Source organism: Salmo trutta, unplaced genomic scaffold (genome assembly GCF_901001165.1).
Source record: "Salmo trutta unplaced genomic scaffold, fSalTru1.1, whole genome shotgun sequence".
Classification (NCBI taxonomy): Eukaryota; Metazoa; Chordata; class Actinopteri; order Salmoniformes; family Salmonidae; genus Salmo; species Salmo trutta.
The window spans coordinates 2,496,301-2,517,958 of NW_021822962.1; the positions used below are offsets into that span (position 1 = coordinate 2,496,301).

The 21,658-nt window shown below is 44.3% G+C and overlaps 2 protein-coding genes and 1 long non-coding RNA gene across 3 annotated transcripts; 1 reads left to right on the forward strand and 2 right to left on the reverse strand.

The window, feature by feature from the left end:
- Positions 1 to 5,095: 5,095 nt before the first annotated feature.
- On the reverse strand, positions 5,096 to 7,467 carry LOC115187757 (polysialoglycoprotein-like). The gene is made up of 4 exons (XM_029746781.1): positions 7,265 to 7,467; positions 7,011 to 7,076; positions 6,759 to 6,842; positions 5,096 to 6,624 (listed from the first exon to the last, which is right to left on the reverse strand). The coding sequence occupies exons 1-4, from the start codon at positions 7,362 to 7,364 to the stop codon at positions 5,222 to 5,224; spliced, it is 1,653 nt and encodes a 550-aa protein (XP_029602641.1). The 5' UTR covers positions 7,365 to 7,467; the 3' UTR covers positions 5,096 to 5,221.
- Positions 7,468 to 9,562: 2,095 nt separating this feature from the next.
- LOC115187711 (uncharacterized) lies at positions 9,563 to 13,497 on the forward strand. Its single transcript, XR_003876121.1, has 4 exons — positions 9,563 to 9,951; positions 10,488 to 11,543; positions 12,629 to 12,716; positions 13,033 to 13,497. It is a non-coding gene; the product is annotated as an uncharacterized LOC115187711 (long non-coding RNA).
- Positions 13,498 to 18,560: 5,063 nt separating this feature from the next.
- On the reverse strand, positions 18,561 to 20,675 carry LOC115187710 (polysialoglycoprotein). Its single transcript, XM_029746705.1, has 4 exons — positions 20,570 to 20,675; positions 20,316 to 20,381; positions 20,064 to 20,147; positions 18,561 to 19,929 (listed from the first exon to the last, which is right to left on the reverse strand). Exons 1-4 carry the CDS (start codon positions 20,667 to 20,669, stop codon positions 18,671 to 18,673), a joined length of 1,509 nt encoding a protein of 502 aa, XP_029602565.1. The 5' UTR covers positions 20,670 to 20,675; the 3' UTR covers positions 18,561 to 18,670.
- Positions 20,676 to 21,658: the final 983 nt, after the last annotated feature.

The following is a 21,658-nucleotide window of genomic DNA, read 5'->3' on the forward strand; positions in this document are numbered from 1 at the left end:
TGCACACTGATCTGGAACTGGTACTCCTTGTATATAGCTTTATTCTAGGGTATTTTATTCCTCGTGTTACAATATATACAGTACCAGTCAAAAGTTTGGACACACCTACTCATTCCAGGGTTTCTTTATTTTTTTTTACAATTTTCTACATTGTAGAACATCAAAAGTATGAAATAACACATAAGGAATCCTGTAGTAACCAAAAAAGTGTTAAACAAATCAAAATATATTTTATATTTGAGATTCTTCAAAGTAGCCACCCTTTGCCTCGATGACAGCTTTGCACACTCTTGGCATTCTCTCAACCAGCTTCATGAGGTACTCACCTGGAATGCATTTCAATTAACAGGTGTGCCTTGTTCAAAGTTCATTTGTGGAATTTATTTCCTTCTTTGTGCGTTTGAGCCAATCACTTGTTTTGTGACAAGGTAGGGGTGGTATACAGAAGATAGCCCTATTTGGTAAAATACCAAGTCCATATCATGGCAAGAACAGCTCAAATAAGCAAAGAGAAACAAAAGTATATTATTATTTTAAGACATGAAGTTCAGTCAATCCGGAAAATTTCAAGAACTTTGAATGTTTCTTCAAGTGCAGTTGCAAAATCCATCAAGCGCTATGTCTCTCATGAGGGCCGCCACAGGAAATGAAGACCCAGAGTTACCTCTGCTGTAAAGTTCAAGTAACAGACACATCTCAACAGCAACTGTTCAAAGGAGACTACGTGAATCAGGCCTTCATGGTCAAATTGCTGCAAAGAAACCACTAATAAAGGACACCAATAAGAAGAAGAGACTTGCTTGGCCAAGAAACACGAGCAATGGACATTAGACCGGTGGAAATCTGTCCTTTTGGAAAAGCAATCCAGGTGAAGCTGATTGAGAGAATGCCAAGAGTGTGCAAAGGGTGGCTACATTGAAGACTCTATATAAATATAAAATAGATTTTGATATGTTTAACACCCTTTTTTGGATACTACATGATTCCATATGTGTTATTTCATGGTTTTGAGTTCTTCATTATTATTTTACAATGTAGAAAATAGTCAAAATAAAGAAAAACCTTTGAATGAGTAAGTGTGTCCAAACTTTTGATTGGTACTGATATATATATATATATATATATTATTCTATAGTTTTGAACTCTGCATCGTTGGGGTGGGCTCGTAAGCAAGCATTTCACGGTAAAGAGTTGATTTGAGAGGGAAAGACAAAGAGCGAGGGAGTCCAAATGTATTCTGACCTAGTCTTTAGTATGAAACCATTTTTAATGAGACGAGTACAAAACATTAAAGGAATAGTTGTCTCCATGTCTCGTCCGTACCTGGTAGAGTACTTGGGTGGGGGTCCCGCAAAGTTCATCCCAATGGCTGGGGGAGGAGGGTAGGCCTCATTGGTCATGTAGGGACATATCTTTTCCAGAGAATCTACCAATTTTCCTTCCTGAGGAAATTGCAAGAAATTACCGGGCTTCCCGTTCAAACCAAGTGCTATTTAGAAGCATATGTTTTATTTAACCAGGTAAGTTGACTGAGAACACATTCTCATTTACAGCAATGACCTGGGGAATAGTTACAGGGGAGTGTGGGTGAATGAGCCAATAGTAAGCTTGGGATGATTAGGTGACCGTGATGGTATGAGGGCCAGATTGGGAATTTAGCCAGGACACCAGGGTTAACACCCCTACTCTAACAATAAGTGCCATGGGATCTTTAGTGACCACAGAGAGTCAGGACACCTGTTTAACATCCCACCCAAAAGACAGCACATGTCCCCAATCACTGCCCTGGGATATTATTTTAGACCAGAGGAAAGAGTGACTCCTACTGGCCCTCCAACACCACTTCCAGCAGCAACTGGTCTCCAATCTAGGGACTGACCAGGACCAACCCTGCTTAGCTTCAGAAGCAAGCCAGCTGTGGGATGCAGGGTGTTAAGAAGCGAATAAAATCCAACATGATTATACCACTCTACATGGAGAAACATACACTAATGGGTTCTTGTATTTGTTGCTATTTAATCAACTCAAAGTTGATGTAGCCTAGTTTTAACCGGTCTATGCGGCACTGTTGGCCGACGGGTCAAATATGAGGTTATTACAGTAGCCTACCTTTCACTGAAAGATGCATTTTGGTCCTTTCCTTCTCCCCTTACACCTGGCTATCAAGGGAATTTGGGAAGGTTGTGGCTGTTTATACTTCGGTTATTGTGATGATTTTGGCAGAGGAAACAAATCTGAATCTCTGATAATCTAACAGTTACGCTGTAGCGGAGATTCAGCACAATGGATAGCGCCGCAGTTGATCAATTGCACGTGAATCTAAACCCGCAGTTTATCATGTGCAATTCTTCGGCTATATTTACATCAAATCTTCTCAGGCCTACCTATTGCATCTGTTCTCCAGCAATAAAGTCAATTATCAAGTTAATATTCATTTAGTCACAGCATAAATTAAACGTGAGCCTACACAATCAAATTAACTTGTCAAGACCCTGCCATTCTTCTCCATTATTACTTTTATTCAAGACAAAATACCCCCAGTTCTCGCATTATTTTACAGACTTGGTCAGAAAGGGTAACTGATTCTCAAGACCCAGACAAACAAATGTAGAATAACATTCAATACACAAACTTAGGCTACATAACAGGGGCGGAAATCCCAGGGGGGACACGACCCCCCCATCCTGGGAAAAATATGATTTGTCCCCCCCAATATATCACTGTAAACATAACTCTGTAATTTAAATAATATTAATAATTTGCAATGAAAGCAATTGTACTGATTATAGACACTTAATAGCGCTTTTTAAGTTTCAAAAGATTGCGACCCCGCACCCTTTGCCTCACAATGGTTTGATCCACTGCCAGTTCCTTAGTTGGCAAGGTAACAGAGGGTTTGTATCTACTGTCTGAAAGGCACTCAATGCACGTGACTGACATGAGGTTAATCCAGTCAATCGCGCCATAGCAATGTTTTGTTTTATGTTGGCAGGGTTCACACACACACACTAGCTGAATTTGCAGAGCTAGCACGCAAATATTAACTATTAAGCTAGCTAGTACCTATTCCATTTATGTGGCGTCGTCAAAGATGGAATCTTTGCTATCGTCAATTTATTCCAAGATCAGCAATGTAAGTTAGTGCTTCAAAGTCCCTGTGATAAGGTTAGCGATAAACTGAAGTCCAAACTGAACAGAACTACACTCTCTTCTACCATTGTCTTAAATATATTTAATGGTCTCGTTGCAAAAGCTAAATTGTCGCAAGGGAACTTTTATTTATTTATTTTATTTCACCTTTATTTAACCCGGGTAGCAAAGATTATAGCAAACACCACTGAAACGGAATTTGTGCTCACCAACTTTGCAAATTCAGCTATTGTTGGAAGCCAGCCAATATGAAACAAACGGTTAAAATTACAAAAGGTTGCAGCATATGTTGTGTAAATGGTGATCTCATACAGCTGTCAACTCTTGTCACTGCAATCCATTTCACATTTGCTAGCTACCTTTTAGATCGAAGCCCATATAGAATGATAGAAGATATGATAGAAGCCCATCTCCTACTGTAAATAACCTACACACTGTGTGTGTGTAGCCAGCCAGGTAGAAAAATGACAGAAAAAAGAAGACGGACAGAGTATTTTTCAGTACACCAAAACGCAAAGTAAAAACCCTAGTAGCCTAATATCTCAAAGACTAGTTGATAAAATGTTCATAAGAAAGAAGTGAAATGCTAATGAAAATGTTTCACAATGTCATTAGGCAGAGCAGGCAACAGATGGCACACAGACAGCAGAGCTGGGGACAGACTGGCAGAGACAGGGAGTCTTTGTTTGGCAACATTATGAAAGGTTCTCCATTTTTTGACTTGTAAAATAGGAACATAATTGGAAAATGCCATGGATACCCCCACTCTCAACTTACACTGGTGACTGAACTAAGATTTGTTAAAGGCAATGGTATTGCTGTTGTGATTAGTTGTGTAGTTTTGGGTACCGGTAGTTAGGAGTACGGCAAACACCTTATTTCTTTGGTTCCTCAATATACATTTACCATATTACAACGTAGGCTGTGTGTTACAGCACTACTTTGTGTCCCCCTCAGGAATTGCTCGAGAACATTTCATGTAATTGGCCCCTCCAAAGTTGATATCAGATTTTCGCCCCTGCTACATAAAATAACCTGGAAGGCCTACCCTGTAGCAAACAAAATATTTGCATAGGCCGTAACGGTTTAACTTGCTTCAAAACAGGCTGAATTCAGGTTGGCATAAGCGAGTAAAGCGGTGCCACAGAAATTGTTTTGAATTAAAGCAGATACCTACCGGTAGCTCAAAAGTTGGAGCCAATTTTGTTGCTGTATTAACTGCATTTAAAGGTTGCGTGTACATGCTCTTTGAATTCACGGCGACTATAAGTACGGTATACTACGACGCACACCCCGAGCGTTGATCATGCGGATAGAGAAGGCCTGTATGAACAGACTTCACCTCACGCTTTTCATAGAAATTAACCGGTTAATTTCTCCCATGTAATCGGAGTGGGTGGAAAATCCTGGTAAAACTGTTCCCCCCCCCCATCAAACCCTAGGTTAGAGGTGCTACAAGCAACTCTGGGAGAGCTAGGACCTGATAGCAGCCTGCCAGCTAAAACAGGTTAGCATTGACTTATTTAACCTGAAAGTTTGGATTGTCACTGGGATATGAAGACCAACCGCCAAAACGATGGGCTAATGAGACGAGAGCTGGTTTCACATGTAAGCATTCACTAATAGGAAACCAAGTCAGTCAGGAGAGAAGACACCCAGCAGAGTAATTTAAATGCAAGTTGACAACCGTGATATTAGTTAGCACTGAAACCCCGATTCTAGCAACATCCTCATATGTACCAACCCCAGACACTGTGTTCCACAACCATCAAGTTAAAATGAACTAGAACCCATTCCACATCATGTGATGCTACTAGCATAAATTGACCAACACTGAGCAAATGTAGCTTAAACACAGGGGTCAAAGTATTAATATATTGCTGAGGCCAAAGCATGGTTATAATGCAAAATAAATGTTGCCAAGTAGGAACCGCCAAAACAGTACTGAGGACACAAGTATTACAGTTAATGTTTAATTGAGCCAAAACAAGCAAATGCAGTTACACACACAAACAACCTGGACTAGAGTACCCATGAACTCTTGCATGGACCCCGAGCACCATGTCCCACGTCAGATATCCATGTTTGTGGTCAACGGGGGCTCCGATGAAGCGGTGAGCAGTTCCTTAGAGGTAGCGTCGCCAGACGGGCCAGTCGCAGCTTCAGAGGTAGCGTCGCCAGACGGGCCAGTCGCAGCTTCAGAGGTAGCGTCGTCAGACGGGCCAGTCGCAGCTTCAGAGGTAGCGTCGTCAGACGGGCCAGTCGCAGCTTCAGAGGTAGCGTCGTCAGACGGGCCAGTCGCAGCTTCAGAGGTAGCGTCGTCAGACGGGCCAGTCGCAGCTTCAGAGGTAGCGTCGTCAGACGGGCCAGTCGCAGCTTCAGAGGTAGCGTCGTCAGACGGGCCAGTCGCAGCTTCAGAGGTAGCGTCGTCAGACGGGCCAGTCGCAGCTTCAGAGGTAGCGTCGTCAGACGGGCCAGTCGCAGCTTCAGAGGTAGCGTCGTCAGACGGGCCAGTCGCAGCTTCAGAGGTAGCGTCGTCAGACGGGCCAGTCGCAGCTTCAGAGGTAGCGTCGTCAGACGGGCCAGTCGCAGCTTCAGAGGTAGCGTCGTCAGACGGGCCAGTCGCAGCTTCAGAGGTAGCGTCGTCAGACGGGCCAGTCGCAGCTTCAGAGGTAGCGTCGTCAGACGGGCCAGTCGCAGCTTCAGAGGTAGCGTCGTCAGACGGGCCAGTCGCAGCTTCAGAGGTAGCGTCGTCAGACGGGCCAGTCGCAGCTTCAGAGGTAGCGTCGTCAGACGGGCCAGTCGCAGCTTCAGAGGTAGCGTCGTCAGACGGGCCAGTCGCAGCTTCAGAGGTAGCGTCGTCAGACGGGCCAGTCGCAGCTTCAGAGGTAGCGTCGTCAGACGGGCCAGTCGCAGCTTCAGAGGTAGCGTCGTCAGACGGGCCAGTCGCAGCTTCAGAGGTAGCGTCGTCAGACGGGCCAGTCGCAGCTTCAGAGGTAGCGTCGTCAGACGGGCCAGTCGCAGCTTCAGAGGTAGCGTCGTCAGACGGGCCAGTCGCAGCTTCAGAGGTAGCGTCGTCAGACGGGCCAGTCGCAGCTTCAGAGGTAGCGTCGTCAGACGGGCCAGTCGCAGCTTCAGAGGTAGCGTCGTCAGACGGGCCAGTCGCAGCTTCAGAGGTAGCGTCGTCAGACGGGCCAGTCGCAGCTTCAGAGGTAGCGTCGTCAGACGGGCCAGTCGCAGCTTCAGAGGTAGCGTCGTCAGACGGGCCAGTCGCAGCTTCAGAGGTAGCGTCGTCAGACGGGCCAGTCGCAGCTTCAGAGGTAGCGTCGTCAGACGGGCCAGTCGCAGCTTCAGAGGTAGCGTCGTCAGAGGACATGCGCCTCAGCTTCTCCTCAGAGGACAGGGCATCATTTGCCTGAGAGCTACCATGGTTTGGAGAAGCTTGGGATTCTACTTCATTAGTCTCTAAATACTCTAGAGAAAAAACAAAAGGAACAGTTGGGTATTCTACAGCAACACATCTGTTCCACACGGTCTAGGCCGAATTGCCAGTCGAATGTTGAACATCAACCCAACACAGTTTTCAAAGTATATGTTTCAGGCCGTACCTTCTCTGTCTTGTTTAGCGTCAGACCCTATGGATCGGAGCAAGGCCAGGGCATGCTCAATGGAGACGTCATTTGATGACAGCTCTGAAAAACGTAGGTTAAGGTACACAAGCAAAATTACCAAATCAAAGGCTTTGACAACGTTATTTAGACTGAGTTACTCTATGGTGTTGAATGAGTGTCAAACACAGCAGCACCATAGACACAGTGACAAAGAACATAGCTAGAAGGGTTGTGGAAAGAAACACTTACCTCCAAGTCTCCTCTGCAGAGAGACTTGATCTTGCTTCTGGGACTTTCCAACAGGGTAACAAGAAACTGAGGAGAAAGTGTTGACAGAAGTTCAGTTCACACAAAACAGCTACATATATTAATAATAGCAGTGAAGAATAAAAGATGACCAATGCGGAAGAAACAGACAGTCAAATTTGAATCTCCAACTTATAAAGTTAAGCATATTTCCCAAACAAATCCCTTCAATCCAAATAAAACGTTAGTGAACCAACCTTTGACAACCCCCACAGTCATCACAAAGAGCAGCAATTCTCTCACACCTCCCATGATCATGAGAATAGTCTGTGTTATCAACAGGTAATGTCTTCCCATGGCCTGTATGAGGCTTATATAGGCCACTAATGACCGTTTACCTGACAAACATGACTTAACGATCAATTAACAAGCTTGATTGAGGTGTTACATTCAGATAGAAATAGACCATGTAGAACATATGTTGATTCTTTGGTGGGCAGGCAATCTTTTCTACTCCATATATTGCATTTATATCTGTAATGTTTAACCCTAATGGTCTCAGAATCTTCAAAGATATTAGGGGGAAATAAACACTGTACCCAAATCCACTTTTTACAATGTTCCTGGGAAATGGGTAGGCCTCCACCATATAGTCCTTCACAGTTTTACAGCTGTGATATATTTATTTATTTACATAGATCACATACTTAAATATATATATGTTAGCTGTAGGTAGCTTTGGGATAAAATTCCCATATTGTATTGTTACTAACATAAATCATAATATATCATATTTTCCTCATTTGCTCTGTAGGAGGATGTGGATGGCTGCAAACTTTCTACTTTTAAACTCGGACAAAACAGAGATGCTTGTTCTAGGTCCCAAGAAACAAAGAGATCTTCTGTTGAATCTGACAATTAATCTGGATGGCTGTACAGTCGTCTCAAATAAAACTGTGAAGGACCTCGGCGTTACTCTGGACCCTGATCTCTCTTTTGAAGAACATATCAAGACTGTTTCAAGGACAGCTTTTTTCCATCTACGTAACATTGCAAAAATCAGAAACTTTCTGTCCAAAAATGACGCAGAAAAATGAATCCATGCTTTTGTTACTTCTAGGCTGGACTACTGCAATGCTCTACTTTCCGGCTACCCGGATAAAGCACTAAACAAACTTCAGTTAGTGCTAAATACGGCTGCTACAATCCTGACTAGAACCAAAAAATGTGATCATATTACTTCAGTGCTAGCCTCCCTACACTGGCTTCCTGTTAAGGCAAGGGCTGATTTCAAGGTTTTACTGCTAACCTACAAAGCATCACATGGGCTTGCTCCTACCTATCTTTCCGATTTGGTCCTGCCTTACATACCTACACGTACGCTACGGTCACAAGACGCAGGCCTCCTAATTGTCCCTAGAATTTCTAAGCAAACGGCTGGAGGTAGGGCTTTCTCCTATAGAGCTCCATTTTTATGGAATGGTCTGCCTACCCATGTGAGAGACGCAGACTCAGTCTCAACCTTTAAGTCTTTACTGAAGACTTATCTCTTCAGTAGGTCCTATGATTAAATATAGTCTGGCCCAGGAGTGTGAAGGTGAACGGAAAGGCTGGAGCAACGAACCGCCCTTGCTGTCTCTGCCTTGCCGGTTCCCCTCTTTCCACTGGGATTCTCTGCCTCTAGCCCTATTACAGGGGCTGAGTCACTGGCTTACTGGTGTTCTTCCATGCCGTCCATGGGAGGGGTGCGTCACTTGAGTGGGTTGAGTCACTGACGTGGTCTTCCTGTCTGGGTTGGCGCCCCCCCCCCCCCCTTGGGTTGTGCCATGGCGGAGATCTTTGTGGGCTATACTCGGCCTTGTCTTCGGACGGTAAGTTGGTGGTTGTAGACATCCCTCTAGTGGTGTGGGGGCTGTGCTTTGGCAAAGTGGGTGTCTGTCCAGGGGATGGGGCCACAGTGTCTTCTGATCCCTCCTGTCTCAGCCTCCAGTATTTATGCTGCAGTAGTTTATGTGTCGGGGGGCTAGGGTCAGTCTGTTACATCTGGAGTATTCTCTTGTCTTATCCGGTGTCCTGTGTGAATTTAAATATGCTCTCTCTAATTCTCTCTTTCTCTCTTTCTTTCTCTCGGAGGACCTGAGCCCTAGGACCATGCCTCAGGACTACCTGGCATGATGACTCCTTGCTGTCCCCAGTCCACCTGGCCATGCTGCTGCTCCAGTTTCAACTGTTCTGCCTGCGGCTACGGAACCCTGACCTGTTCACCGGACGTGCTTGTTGCACCCTCGACAACTACTATGATTATTATTATTTGACCATGCTGGTCATTTATGAACATTTTAACATCTTGACCATGTTCTGTTATAATATCCACCCGGCACAGCCAGAAGAGGACTGGCCACCCCTCATAGCCTGGTTCCTCTCTAGGTTTCTTCCTAGGTTTTTGGCCTTTCTAGGGAGTTTTTCCTAGGGAGTTTTTCCTAGCCACTGTGCTTCTTTCACATGCATTGCTTGCTGTTTGGGGTTTTAGGCTTGGTTTCTGTACAGCACTTTGAGATTTCAGCTGATGTACGAAGGGCTATATAAATAAATTTGATTTGATTTGATTTAAGGTGTGGCTGCATGTTTGTCGTGGACGCATCATCACTCTTGATGTTCTTTTTCCAGATTGCAAGTGAAACACCTTTAGATGTGGTAAGTGCCAGTTGGTAACTTTTCCTCACAATTGCTTGTTTAAGGTATGGATGCAACACCCCAGTATGTCTGCAGGGGCTGGTCACTGAGATTTACCATGTTACACATGCTACTAGACTAACCTTCCAAGTAAATATGTTACAAGTCTGAACTGGCCATCCTTGTCTTTCCTCAACTAATTGAAAGCTCAGGGGCAGACATCCTGAACGACTTTGATGTCAGAGCTCCCATCAACCCTCTACACCTCGCTGTGAGTAAAGCCTACCTGCTCCTGTAGTGGTCTCCATATGACAAATGGCACCCTATTCCCTATTTAGTACACTACTTTTGACCAGATCCTTATAGGACCTGATCAAAAGTAGTTCACTACATAGGGAATAGGGTGCTATCTGGGAAGCAGGCATGGTGTTGATTTTCCACAGGAAGTTGACTGTCCAGACAGACTCACACACCAAATTCCTATCTGTTCCTGATTTGTGTAAAATACATGCATATTCTACACAGTGATGATGAGGATGATTTCCTTATTTTGCCATTTGAGTTAATCAACCTCAGAGGAGAAGAAGACTGTTTGTTTCTCAATCCCACACTTGGCAGGGACCTCCGATGTTGATGCTGGGCGGGAGCAAAAATGGGCTCCCGATTGAAAGACTCTGGTCTACTTTATAGGTCTAGCACTGTATTTCTGTTCAGGTGTACCACTGGTCTACTATAGGACATTGATTATATATCTATTCAGGCATACCACTGGACTTTGCTTGAGACTGTGTTTGTGTTTCTATTCAGGCGAACCACGGCCACCACCATGCTATGGAGGTCCTGGTTCAGTCTCTGCTGGATCTAGACGTGAGGGACAGCCAGGGGCGCACCAACTGGACCTGTCTGCCTTAAAAAGCCATGTGGAGTGTGTTGACGTCCTCATCAACCAGGGAGCCTCCATCCTGGTTAAAGACTTCACCCTGAAGAGGACCCCCATCCACACTGCAGGTACACATAGAATATCACATAGAGCTTCTGTAATTAAAAAGTTTTCCTGACCAAGATGGCCATTTGTTTGGTCATGTTGCTAGGACGACAATGTCCACTCTAGGGATGTTACATGGTATAGTGTGAAAATACCCACTAGACACTGATCTAAGGTCATTTTTTTGTCATGTTCTCCACTAATGATTGAGGATCTAGGGAGGGTAAGCTGATCCTAGATCAGTGCACAGGGGAGACTTCTATCCAGAGCCAGGTACACAGCTAGCAGGTGACAGGCTTCGATGGCCTCAGCCCCAAACTTCTTTATTATCTGCTGTGTTAACATCATGAGGATGTCATCTAGCAACACCACTGTTCTAGAAATCTGTCTGTTCATGTGAAGGTTATAGTCGTCCAGCAATCTGCTCATATCCTCTCTGTTTATCCTCCTCTAACTACCAACGGTCAATCATCTGACATTCTTATATCCTCTCTGTTTATCCTCCTCTAGCTACCAACGGTCAATCATCTGACATTCTTATATCCTCTCTGTTTATCCTCCTCTAGCTACCAACGGTCAATCATCTGACATTCTTATATCCTCTCTGTTTTTCCTCCTCTAGCTACCAACGGTCAATCATCTGACATTCTTATATCCTCTCTGTTTATCCTCCTCTAGCTACCAACGGTCAATCATCTGACATTCTTATATCCTCTCTGTTTTTCCTCCTCTAGCTACCAACGGTCAATCATCTGACATTCTTATATCCTCTCTGTTTATCTTCCTCTCGCTACCTACGGTCATTCGGAGTGTTTGCGTTTGCTGATTGGAAATGCTGACCTCCAGAGTGCAGTGGACGTTCACGACGGGAATAGACAGTAAGTCACTTGGGTTTTGGATACAATTCCTGAAATAAAGAGATTTTGACACTAGGTGTGCATCCCAAATGGCAACCTATACCCTACTTCGTGCACTACTTTAAACCAAAGCCCTATGGGCTCAGGTCAAAAGTAGTGTACGATATAGGGAATAGGGTTGCCATTTGGGACCTAACCTGGTTATTACCATTTTTTGTCTTTTCCACCCTTGTCTGTCAGACGTGGTCAAGTGTAAATATGACTTCTTACATGAGCCTGACAGTGCATCTCACGAAAGACTGAACACTATCTCAGGCTAACATAGTTTGGAAAGCAATTGGCTATTGCTTCAAAGAGAAGACAATGAAAAGACTAATCTGTCTTTTAGTTATCAAAATTCTCAACTTAATTGAGCGAACAGTATTTTTGGCATTGGCTATATCCCCGGTGAGTGTGCATATTCACTTTCTTTATCCCTGGGTCAGTGCCACTTGAAAGTCATATTGAAAAAGATTCTGCTAATCTCTATAGTCATATAAAGTGTAGTAGAATTGCACAATAAAACATATTTTAAAAAGGCCAATTTTTTTTCCTGTAAAGAGAAACATATCTGATATAGCCTAGCCTAGCCTTACTCCATCAAGCGCTGCAATGAACAGCCGTTTTTTTGCAAACGGTGATTGAGTTATATTATTAGCCTAAATGATGACTATCCGATTTACTAATCACATTAGCAATAGTTAGCTATCTTACATAAGTCTGTAAATGTGATGATGCATAGAATGCTTTATATATTTTCTATGGTGAAAATTAGCTTCCCCTTAACTTGAGACTCGCATGCCTATGAGCAAGACAGTTAGGCCTAAACACTCTGTTTTCCTTTGCATATCGTTTCCCCCGTCCGTCCGTCCGTCCATCGGCTGTCAGTTATGTCGATGACTGTGTACATACGGCACGCCAATCACCGACACCGGAAGTCCCATGACCGTCACAGCCCTAGTTGTATGCTTGAGTTTGTTCAAAAGAGGCTTTGATGCCAGATTTTTGCAGATTTTGCTTTAGTTTTCCTCAGCCTGTGTTTTGTTTCTCTCTCCTTTTCCTGTTAGATGGTGAGGCTGCTTCTCTCCAGAGGAGCCAACATTAATGCTTTTGACAAGAAGGACCGCCGAGCAATCCACAGGGCTGCTTACATGGGTAATGAGTTGACCACATCATTTACATTCTGACTAATGTCCTTATCCCAGTGAGTGAATTAATTGGCTGTGTGTTAGCCTCACAGCTCAGCTGTATGGGCTACCTCTAGTGTGTTATTATGTAAGAATGATGGACTAAGTATGTTGATAAGATGTAGGTTTTCAATTGTACTAACACGATGTAGGTATTGCTAATGGTGCTGTGTACCACTGTAAACTAACCTCTCTCCCTCTATATCTCAGCCTATCTCTCTGCATCTGTCTCTCTCTCTCTCCATCTCTGTTTCTCTCTCTGTCTCTCTTCCCCTCCCCCATAGGGCACATTGAGGAGGTGAAACTGCTGGCCTCTCATGGATCAGAGGTGTCCTGTAAAGACAAGAAGGCCTACACCCCTCTCCACTCTGCAGCCTTCAGCGGCATGATCAGCACGGTCAAGTAACTCCTGGACCTTGGGGTGGATGTGAGTCAATTCATACATACACCTCCCCGCATTCAACTGTGTAGTCCCTGTTCAATTACAACGCCACGAAAAGACAGAGCTCTAGTGTGTTGGAGAATGATTTCCTTTCAAGTAATGAAGATATGGAGGTTGGGCCAGGGGGTTGGGACCAGTGTGTTGGGGCCAGGGGGTTTTCATAACCAAGTAATGAAGAGATGGAGATTGGATCCAGAGGGTTGGAGACAGGAGGTTGGAGCCAGTGGGTTGGGACCCAGTGTGTCGGGACCCAGTGTGTCAAGTTTGCTGACGACACGAAGGCGATGAGAGGTCAGAGACTTGGCATTGTGGTGCCAGGACAACCTCTCCCTCAATGCCAGTAAGACCAAGGAGCTGATCATGGACTACAGGAGCAAGAGGGGAGAGCACGTCCCCATCCACATCAACAGGGCTGTTCCTTGGCGACCTAACATGGTCCACACACACCCGCACAGTCGTGAAGAGGGCGCGCCAGGAGGCTAAAATATTTGGCATGGGCACTCGCATCCTCAAAAAGTTAAAGGGTCTTGCTCTGACCCTACGCACAATCACTAGACTGTATACAAAGCATATGCACACTCACACACACTACATTCACACTCCCACACACACACACACACACAAACCGACACAACCCAAACACACATGCATACACATTACACACTCTCACAAACACACACCTTTACACTCATCATTTGCAGCTGCTGCTCTGTTCTTTATTTTGCTATTATTATTATTATTATTATCTATCCTGATGCCTAGTCACTTTACCCTGCCTTCTTGTACATATCTACCTCAAATACCTCGTACCCCTGCACACTGATCTGGAACTGGTACTCCTTGTATAGAGCTTTATTCTTGGGTATTTTATTCCTCGTGTTACAATATATACAGTACCAGTCAAAAGTTTGGACACACCTACTCATTCCAGGGTTTCTTTATTTTTTTTTACAATTTTCTACATTGTAGAACATCAAAAGTATGAAATAACACATAAGGAATCCTGTAGTAACCAAAAAAGTGTTAAACAAATCAAAATATATTTTATATTTGAGATTCTTCAAAGTAGCCACCCTTTGCCTCGATGACAGCTTTGCACACTCTTGGCATTCTCTCAACCAGCTTCATGAGGTACTCACCTGGAATGCATTTCAATTAACAGGTGTGCCTTGTTCAAAGTTAATTTGTGGATTTTTTTTCCTTCTTTGTGCGTATGAGCCAATCACTTGTTTTGTGACAAGGTAGGGGTGGTATACAGAAGATAGCCCTATTTGGTAAAATACCAAGTCCATATCATGGCAAGAACAGCTCAAATAAGCAAAGAGAAACAAAAGTCTATTATTATTTTAAGACATGAAGTTCAGTCAATCGGGAAAATGTCAAGAACTTTGAATGTTTCTTCAAGTGCAGCTGCAAAATCCATCAAGCGCTATGTCTCTCATGAGGACCGCCACAGGAAAGGAAGACCCAGAGTTACCTCTGCTGTAAAGTTCAAGTAACAGACACATCTCAACATCAACTGTTCAGAGGAGACTACGTGAATCAGGCCTTCATGGTCAAATTGCTGCCAAGAAACCACTACTAAAGGACACCAATAAGAAGAAGAGACTTGCTTGGGCCAAGAAACACGAGCAATGGACATTAGACCGGTGGAAATCTGTCCTTTTGGGAAAGCAATCCAGGTGAAGCTGGTTGAGAGAACGCCAAGAGTGTGCAAAGGGTGGCTACATTGAAGACTCTATATAAATATAAAATAGATTTTGATATGTTTAACACTTTTTTGGTTACTACATGATTCCATATGTGTTATTTCATGGTTTTGAGTTCTTCACTATTATTTTACAATGTAGAAAATAGTCAAAATAAAGAAAAACCTTTGAATGAGTAGGTGAGTCCAAACATTTGATTGGTGCTGTATATATATATATATATTCTCTAGTTTTGTACTCTGCATCGTTGGGGTGGGCTCGTAAGCAAGCATTTCACAGTAAAGAGTTGATTTGAGAGGGAAAGACAAAGAGCGAGGGAGTCCAAATGTATTCTGACCTAGTCTTTAGTATGAAACCATTTTTAATGAGACGAGTACAAAACATTAAAGGAACAGTTGTCTCCATGTCTCGTCCGTACCTGGTAGAGTACTCGGGTGGGGGTCCCGCAAAGTTCATCCCAATGGCTGGGGGAGGAGGGTAGGCCTCATTGGTCATGTAGGGACATATCTTTTCCAGAGAATCTACCAATTTTCCTTCCTGAGGAAATTGCAAGAAATTACCGGGCTTCCCGTTCAAACCGAAAGTGCTATTTAGAAGCATATGTTTTATTTAACCAGGTAAGTTGACTGAGAACACATTCTCATTTACAGCAATGACCTGGGGAAAACTTACAGGGGAGGGGGGGTGAATGAGCCAATAGTAAGCTTGGGATGATTAGGTGACCATGATGGTATGAGGGCCAGATTGGGAATTTAGCCATGACACCAGGGTTAACACCCCTACTCTAACAATAAGTGCCATGGGATCTTTAGTGACCACAGAGAATCAGGACACCTGTTTAACGTCCCACCCAAAAGACAGCACATGTCCCCAATCACTGCCCTGGGATATTATTTTAGACCAGAGGAAAGAGTGACTCCTACTGGCCCTCCAACACCACTTCCAGCAGCAACTGCTCTCCAATCTAGGGACTGACCAGGACCAACCCTGCTTAGCTTCAGAAGCAAGCCAGCTGTGGGATGCAGGGTGTTAAGCAGGAATAAAATCCAACATGATTATACCACTCTACATGGAGAAATATACACTAATGGGTTCTTGTATTTGTTGCTATTTAATCAACTCAAAGTCACCACACTATTTCATTGATGTAGCCTAGTTTTAACCGGTCTATGAGGCACTGTTGGCCGACGGGTCAAATATTAGGTTATTACAGTAGCCTACCTTTCACTGAAAGATGCATTTTGGTCCTTTCCTCTCCCCTTACACCTGGCTATCAAGGGAATTTGGGAAGGTTGTGGCTGTTTATACTTCGGTTATTGTGATGATTTTGGCAGAGGAAACAAATCTGAATCTCTGATAATCTAACAGTTACGCTGTAGCGGAGATTCAGCACAATGGATAGCGCCGCAGTTGATCAATTGCACGTGAACCTAAACCCGCAGTTTATCATGTGCCATTCTTCGGCTATATTTACATCAAATCTTCTCAGGCCTACCTATTTCATCTGTTCTCCAGCAATAAAGTCCATTATCAAGTTAATATTCATTTAGTCACAGCATAAATTAAACGTGAGCCTACACAATCAAATTAACTTGTCAAGACCCTGCCATTCTTCTCCGTTATTTCTAGTACCTATTCCATTTATGTGGCGTCGTCAAAGATGGAATCTTTGCTATCGTCAATTTATTCCAAGATCAGCAATGTAAGTTAGTGCTTCAAAGTCCCTGTGATAAGGTTAGCGATAAACTGAAGACCAAACTGAACAGAACTACACTCTCTTCTAGCATTGTCTTAAATATATTTAATGGTCTCGTTGCAAAAGCTAAATTGTCGCAAGGTAACTTTTATTTATTTTATTTCACCTTTATTTAACCCGGGTAGCAAAGATTATAGCAAACACCACTGAAACGGAATTTGTGCTCGCCAACTTTGCAAATTCAGCTATTGTTGGAAGCCAGCCAATATGAAACAAACGGTTAAAATTACAAAAGGTTGCAGCATATGTTGTGTAAATGGTGAACTCATACAGCTGTCAACTCTTGTCACTGCAATCCGTTTCACATTTGCTAGCTACCTTTTAGATCGAAGCCCATATAGAATGATAGAAGATATGATAGAAGCCCATCTCCTACTGTAAATAACCTACACACTGTGTGTGTGTAGCCAGCCAGGTAGAAAAATGACAGAAAAAGACGGACAGAGTATTTTTCAGTACACCAAAACGCAAAGTAAAAACCCTAGTAGCCTAATATCTCAAAGACTAGTTGATAAAATGTTCATAAGAAAGAAGTGAAATGCTAATGAAAATGTTTCACAATGTCATTAGGCAGAGCAGGCAACAGATGGCACACAGACATCAGAGCTGGGGACAGACTGGCAGAGAGTCTTTGTTTGGCAACATTATGAAAGGTTCTCCATTTTTTGACTTGTAAAATAGGAACATAATTGGAAAATGCCATGGATACCCCCACTCTCAACTTACACTGGTGACTGAACTAAGATTTGTTAAAGGCAATGGTATTGCTGTTGTGATTAGTTGTGTAGTTTTGGGTACCGGTAGTTAGGAGTACGGCAAACACTTTTTCTTTGGTTCCTCAATATACATTTACCATATTACAATGTAGGCTGTGTGTTACAGCACTACTTTTGGTGTCCCCCTCAGGAATTGCTCGAGAACATTTCATGTAATTGGCCCCTCCAAAGTTGATATCAGATTTTCGCCCCTGCTACATAAAATAACCTGGAAGGCCTACCCTGTAGCAAACAAAATATTTGCATAGGCCGTAACGGTTTAACTTGCTTCAAAACAGGCTGAATTCAGGTTGGCATAAGCGAGTAAAGCGGTGCCACAGAAGTTTTGAATTAAAGCAGATACCTACCGGTAGCTCAAAAGTTGGAGCCAATTTTGTTGCTGTATTAACTGCATTTAAAGGTTGCGTGTACATGCTCTTTGAATTCACGGCGACTATAAGTACGGTATACTACGACGCACACCCCGAGCGTTGATCATGCGGATAGAGAAGGCCTGTATGAACAGACTTCACCTCACGCTTTTCATAGAAATTAACCGGTTAATTTCTCCCATGTAATCGGAGTGGGTGGAAAATCCTGGTAAAACTGTTCCCCCCCCCCATCAAACCCTAGGTTAGAGGTGCTACAAGCAACTCTGGGAGAGCTAGGACCTGATAGCAGCCTGCCAGCTAAAACAGGTTAGCATTGACTTATTTAACCTGAAAGTTTGGATTGTCACTGGGATATGAAGACCAACCGCCAAAACGATGGGCTAATGAGACGAGAGCTGGTTTCACATGTAAGCATTCACTAATAGGAAACCAAGTCAGTCAGGAGAGAAGACACCCAGCAGAGTAATTTAAATGCAAGTTGACAACCGTGATATTAGTTAGCACTGAAACCCCGATTCTAGCAACATCCTCATATGTACCAACCCCAGACACTGTGTTCCACAACCATCAAGTTAAAATGAACTAGAACCCATTCCACATCATGTGATGCTACTAGCATAAATTGACCAACACTGAGCAAATGTAGCTTAAACACAGGGGTCAAAGTATTAATATATTGCTGAGGCCAAAGCATGGTTATAATGCAAAATAAATGTTGCCAAGTAGGAACCGCCAAAACAGTACTGAGGACACAAGTATTACAGTTAATGTTTAATTGAGCCAAAACAAGCAAATGCAGTTACACACAAACAACCTGGACTAGAGTACCCATGAACTCTTGAATGGACCCCGAGCACCATGTCCCACGTCAGATATCCATGTTTGTGGTCAACGGGGGCTCCGATGAAGCGGTGAACAGTTCCTTAGAGGTAGCGTCGTCAGACGGGCCAGTCGCAGCTCCAGAGGTAGCGTCGTCAGACGGGCCAGTCGCAGCTCCAGAGGTAGCGTCGTCAGACGGGCCAGTCGCAGCTCCAGAGGTAGCGTCGTCAGACGGGCCAGTCGCAGCTCCAGAGGTAGCGTCGTCAGACGGGCCAGTCGCAGCTCCAGAGGTAGCGTCGTCAGACGGGCCAGTCGCAGCTCCAGAGGTAGCGTCGTCAGACGGGCCAGTCGCAGCTTCAGAGGTAGCGTCGTCAGACGGGCCAGTCGCAGCTTCAGAGGTAGCGTCGTCAGACGGGCCAGTCGCAGCTTCAGAGGTAGCGTCGTCAGACGGGCCAGTCGCAGCTTCAGAGGTAGCGTCGTCAGACGGGCCAGTCGCAGCTTCAGAGGTAGCGTCGTCAGACGGGCCAGTCGCAGCTTCAGAGGTAGCGTCGTCAGACGGGCCAGTCGCAGCTTCAGAGGTAGCGTCGTCAGACGGGCCAGTCGCAGCTTCAGAGGTAGCGTCGTCAGACGGGCCAGTCGCAGCTTCAGAGGTAGCGTCGTCAGACGGGCCAGTCGCAGCTTCAGAGGTAGCGTCGTCAGACGGGCCAGTCGCAGCTTCAGAGGTAGCGTCGTCAGACGGGCCAGTCGCAGCTTCAGAGGTAGCGTCGTCAGACGGGCCAGTCGCAGCTTCAGAGGTAGCGTCGTCAGACGGGCCAGTCGCAGCTTCAGAGGTAGCGTCGTCAGACGGGCCAGTCGCAGCTTCAGAGGTAGCGTCGTCAGACGGGCCAGTCGCAGCTTCAGAGGTAGCGTCGTCAGACGGGCCAGTCGCAGCTTCAGAGGTAGCGTCGTCAGACGGGCCAGTCGCAGCTTCAGAGGTAGCGTCGTCAGACGGGCCAGTCGCAGCTTCAGAGGTAGCGTCGTCAGACGGGCCAGTCGCAGCTTCAGAGGTAGCGTCGTCAGACGGGCCAGTCGCAGCTTCAGAGGTAGCGTCGTCAGACGGGCCAGTCGCAGCTTCAGAGGTAGCGTCGTCAGACGGGCCAGTCGCAGCTTCAGAGGTAGCGTCGTCAGACGGGCCAGTCGCAGCTTCAGAGGTAGCGTCGTCAGAGGACATGCGCCTCAGCTTCTCCTCAGAGGACAGGGCATCATTTGCCTGAGAGCTACCATGGTTTGGAGACGCTTGGGATTCTACTTCATTAGTCTCTAAATACTCTAGAGAAAAAACAAAAGGAACAGTTGGGTATTCTACAGCAACACATCTGTTCCACACGGTCTAGGCCGAATTGCCAGTCGAATGTTGAACATCAACCCAACACAGTTTTCAAAGTATATGTTTCAGGCCGTACCTTCTCTGTCTTGTTTAGCGTCAGACCCTATGGATCGGAGCAAGGCCAGGGCATGCTCAATGGAGACGTCATTTGATGACAGCTCTGAAAAACGTAGGTTAAGGTACACAAGCAAAATTACCAAATCAAAGGCTTTGACAACGTTATTTAGACTGAGTTACTCTATGGTGTTGAATGAGTGTCAAACACAGCAGCACCATAGACACAGTGACAAAGAACATAGCTAGAAGGGTTGTGGAAAGAAACACTTACCTCCAAGTCTCCTCTGCAGAGAGACTTGATCTTGCTTCTGGGACTTTCCAACAGGGTAACAAGAAACTGAGGAGAAAGTGTTGACAGAAGTTCAGTTCACACAAAACAGCTACATATATTAATAATAGCAGTGAAGAATAAAAGATGACCAATGCGGAAGAAACAGACAGTCAAATTTGAATCTCCAACTTATAAAGTTAAGCATATTTCCCAAACAAATCCCTTCAATCCAAATAAAACGTTAGTGAACCAACCTTTGACAACCCCCACAGTCATCACAAAGAGCAGCAATTCTCTCACACCTCCCATGATCATGAGAATAGTCTGTGTTATCAACAGGTAATGTCTTCCCATGGCCTGTATGAGGCTTATATAGGCCACTAATGACCGTTTACCTGACAAACATGACTTAACGATCAATTAACAAGCTTGATTGAGGTGTTACATTCAGATAGAAATAGACCATGTAGAACATATGTTGATTCTTTGGTGGGCAGGCAATCTTTTCTACTCCATATATTGCATTTATATCTGTAATGTTTAACCCTAATGGTCTCAGAATCTTCAAAGATATTAGGGGGAAATAAACACTGTACCCAAATCCACTTTTTACAATGTTCCTGGGAAATGGGTAGGCCTCCACCATATAGTCCTTCACAGTTTTACAGCTGTGATATATTTATTTATTTACATAGATCACATACTTAAATATATATATGTTAGCTGTAGGTAGCTTTGGGATAAAATTCCCATATTGTATTGTTACTAACATAAATCATAATATATCATATTTTCCTCATTTGCTCTGTAGGAGGATGTGGATGGCTGCAAACTTTCTACTTTTAAACTCGGACAAAACAGAGATGCTTGTTCTAGGTCCCAAGAAACAAAGAGATCTTCTGTTGAATCTGACAATTAATCTGGATGGCTGTACAGTCGTCTCAAATAAAACTGTGAAGGACCTCGGCGTTACTCTGGACCCTGATCTCTCTTTTGAAGAACATATCAAGACTGTTTCAAGGACAGCTTTTTTCCATCTACGTAACATTGCAAAAATCAGAAACTTTCTGTCCAAAAATGACGCAGAAAAATGAATCCATGCTTTTGTTACTTCTAGGCTGGACTACTGCAATGCTCTACTTTCCGGCTACCCGGATAAAGCACTAAACAAACTTCAGTTAGTGCTAAATACGGCTGCTACAATCCTGACTAGAACCAAAAAATGTGATCATATTACTTCAGTGCTAGCCTCCCTACACTGGCTTCCTGTTAAGGCAAGGGCTGATTTCAAGGTTTTACTGCTAACCTACAAAGCATCACATGGGCTTGCTCCTACCTATCTT